General features: G+C 56.1%; 1 protein-coding gene across 1 annotated transcript in view; it reads right to left on the bottom strand.

The window, feature by feature from the left end:
* Positions 1-985, bottom strand: part of YJU2 (YJU2 splicing factor homolog) — a 6,669-nt gene extending 5,684 nt beyond the window's left edge. Inside the window, exon 1 of the mRNA XM_009636741.2 lies at positions 893-985. Within this exon, the coding sequence (XP_009635036.1) occupies positions 893-985 (93 nt within the window). The remainder of the gene's footprint in view (positions 1-892) is intronic.
* Between the last annotated feature and the right edge of the window lie 1,176 nt (positions 986-2,161).

Raw genomic sequence — 2,161 nt, 5'->3', positions numbered from 1 at the left:
TGAGAAGAGGTTCCGTGGGCTCTGCCACTGGGGCGCTGCGAGGTCCCGGGGCGTTTCGCTTGTGAAGGGCTGGGGGCTGCTGTGCCCCGGGGGGGTCTGGGGGAGTGCGGGGGCAGCGAGCTGCGGGGAGCTGGAGCTCAGCTTCCTCAGAGCAGAGCCGGGTGTGGGCCCCGGGCTGGCCCTGCGCTCCAGATGTTCATCATGTGGGTTATGGGCTAAAAAAGGTCTGGTTTAGATGAGAAATATTCCCCCAGCTGCAGTATTCCGCCTTTGTTCTGTGAGGCAATTTCTGGTTAGTCTTTGGGGTGGGAAAAAAATTAAATTAGTTGTCCCTCATGCAGCTGTATTAGTGCTTTTGGTGTTGTGGGTGGGCGCAGTGGAAGGGAAGCTGCTCTGCTTCTCTTTGCTGTTGTCCTGCTCATATGTGCTTTGGTGTTTCTTGCTTAAAACTGAGGATTCTGAGTCCTTCACTTATGGTTTATTGTTCTGAGTTTGTAGCTGACCGTTTCTTACTCGGGGGTTATGGTTTATTACTCTATTTTGTGGAGAAAAAAAAAAAAAAGCTGTGAAGATTTCCTGCAAGGCTCTGTTTTGGAGGTCGGGACGAAGTACAGATTGGTGAAATTGGGGTTTTTCCTCTCAAATACCAGTGCTGAGTCCTATCCCTGAAGGAAAAAGGAGGGAGGAGGCCGGCAGCTCCTTAGTTTGATCCAGTAATGGCTCCTCAGGTGACACAGGGTGTGTGTGGCACTGAGCTGGGTGACAGACTCGCTCCTGGGTGCTGTGTGTATGCATTAATAATCAATTTTTTATTTATTTAGCTTGTGTGCCTGTACCTGGGCACTCAGTAAAAAGTGCCTTCACAGGGTGCCCTGAGGAGGGGGTTACCCACTGTAAGGCTCCTGGAGCACCCCATGGCTCCCTGGCTGCCATTGCCGGTGATGGGGGAGCGTGCTGGGTCCCACCGGGAGGTGCAGTTGGCCATTTTACCCTTCAGGGCACATTGGGAGAGGTCGTGCTGCAGCATGGAGCTGCTGGGACACCACAGGGCTCTGCCTGTCCTGCCGGGAGGAATTGTGTCTCCCAGAACAATCTTTTCCCTCTCTATGCCGCCTAGGATATCTCTGAGTCCCTCTGTGCTGTCCCCACAGTGCCCCAAACCTCCCCGTCCCCCTGTGCCACCCTTTGAGGCCCCTCACAACCTGTGCCCAGGCTCTCCTCGTGCCCCATAACTCTGGGTGGCCCCTGCCCCACCTGGGACCCCTGTTTTGGTATTTGACACCCCATCCCCAAGGACCTCTGTGCTGCACACACAGAAGCTGTCCAGAGGTACAAGGTCAAGTTTGGGATCGTGGAACAGGAGACTGCCAGTTTGGAAGACAGAAAAGGGCTCTCCGTGTAGATTCTCCCATCTCTGTGCAAGGTGACACTTGGCAGTAACTGGAGATCACTGCAGAAACTTACGGGGGAAAAAACCCAGGGAACTGGAGAGGGTGATGGGTTGAGCAAAGGAGTGCGCGTGTGAAGCGATCCATAGGGTAAGTGCTCTGATCCTGTCGTAAGTAATAGAATCACGGAGTGTTTTGGGTTGGAAGGGACCCCTAGAGGCCACCCAGCCCAACCCCCCTGCAGGAGCAGGGACACCTTGAACCACATCAGGTTGCTCATAGCCCCGTCCAACCTGGCCTGGAATGTTCCCAGGGATGGGGCCTCCACCCCCTCTCTGGGCAACCCCTGACAGGGTTTCACCACCCTCATTGGAAAGAATTTCTTCCTCAGATCCAGTCTAAACCTACCCTGGTTTAGTTTAAAGCCATCCCCCCTTGTCCTGTCCCAGCTGGCCCTCCTAAAAAGCTTGTCCCCCCCTTTCCTCTGGGCCCCCTTTAAGCACTGAAAGGCCCTCAGCAGCAGCGTGCAGTGTAATCCTGACAACCGTTACACGTGCTGGTAAGATCCCCTCAGTTAGCTGGGGGTCTTCCATTGCCGGCGGGGCCCCACCGGAGCTGCGGGGTGCACGTAAGCATCCCCCTACACTTAAACCTCAACCCCCTCCGCTGCAAAGCGGCCTGGACCCGGCTGAGGAGGAGCCCGGATTGAGAGGCCCTGAGGGGGACAGAGCCTGCAGCGGGGCCCGCCCTGCCTCCCCGGCGGGGCAGGCCGT

Source organism: Egretta garzetta, unplaced genomic scaffold (assembly GCF_000687185.1).
Source record: "Egretta garzetta isolate BGI_Z169 unplaced genomic scaffold, ASM68718v1 scaffold4, whole genome shotgun sequence".
Classification (NCBI taxonomy): domain Eukaryota; kingdom Metazoa; phylum Chordata; class Aves; order Pelecaniformes; family Ardeidae; genus Egretta; species Egretta garzetta.
This window is presented reverse-complemented; position numbering and strand designations above follow the sequence as displayed.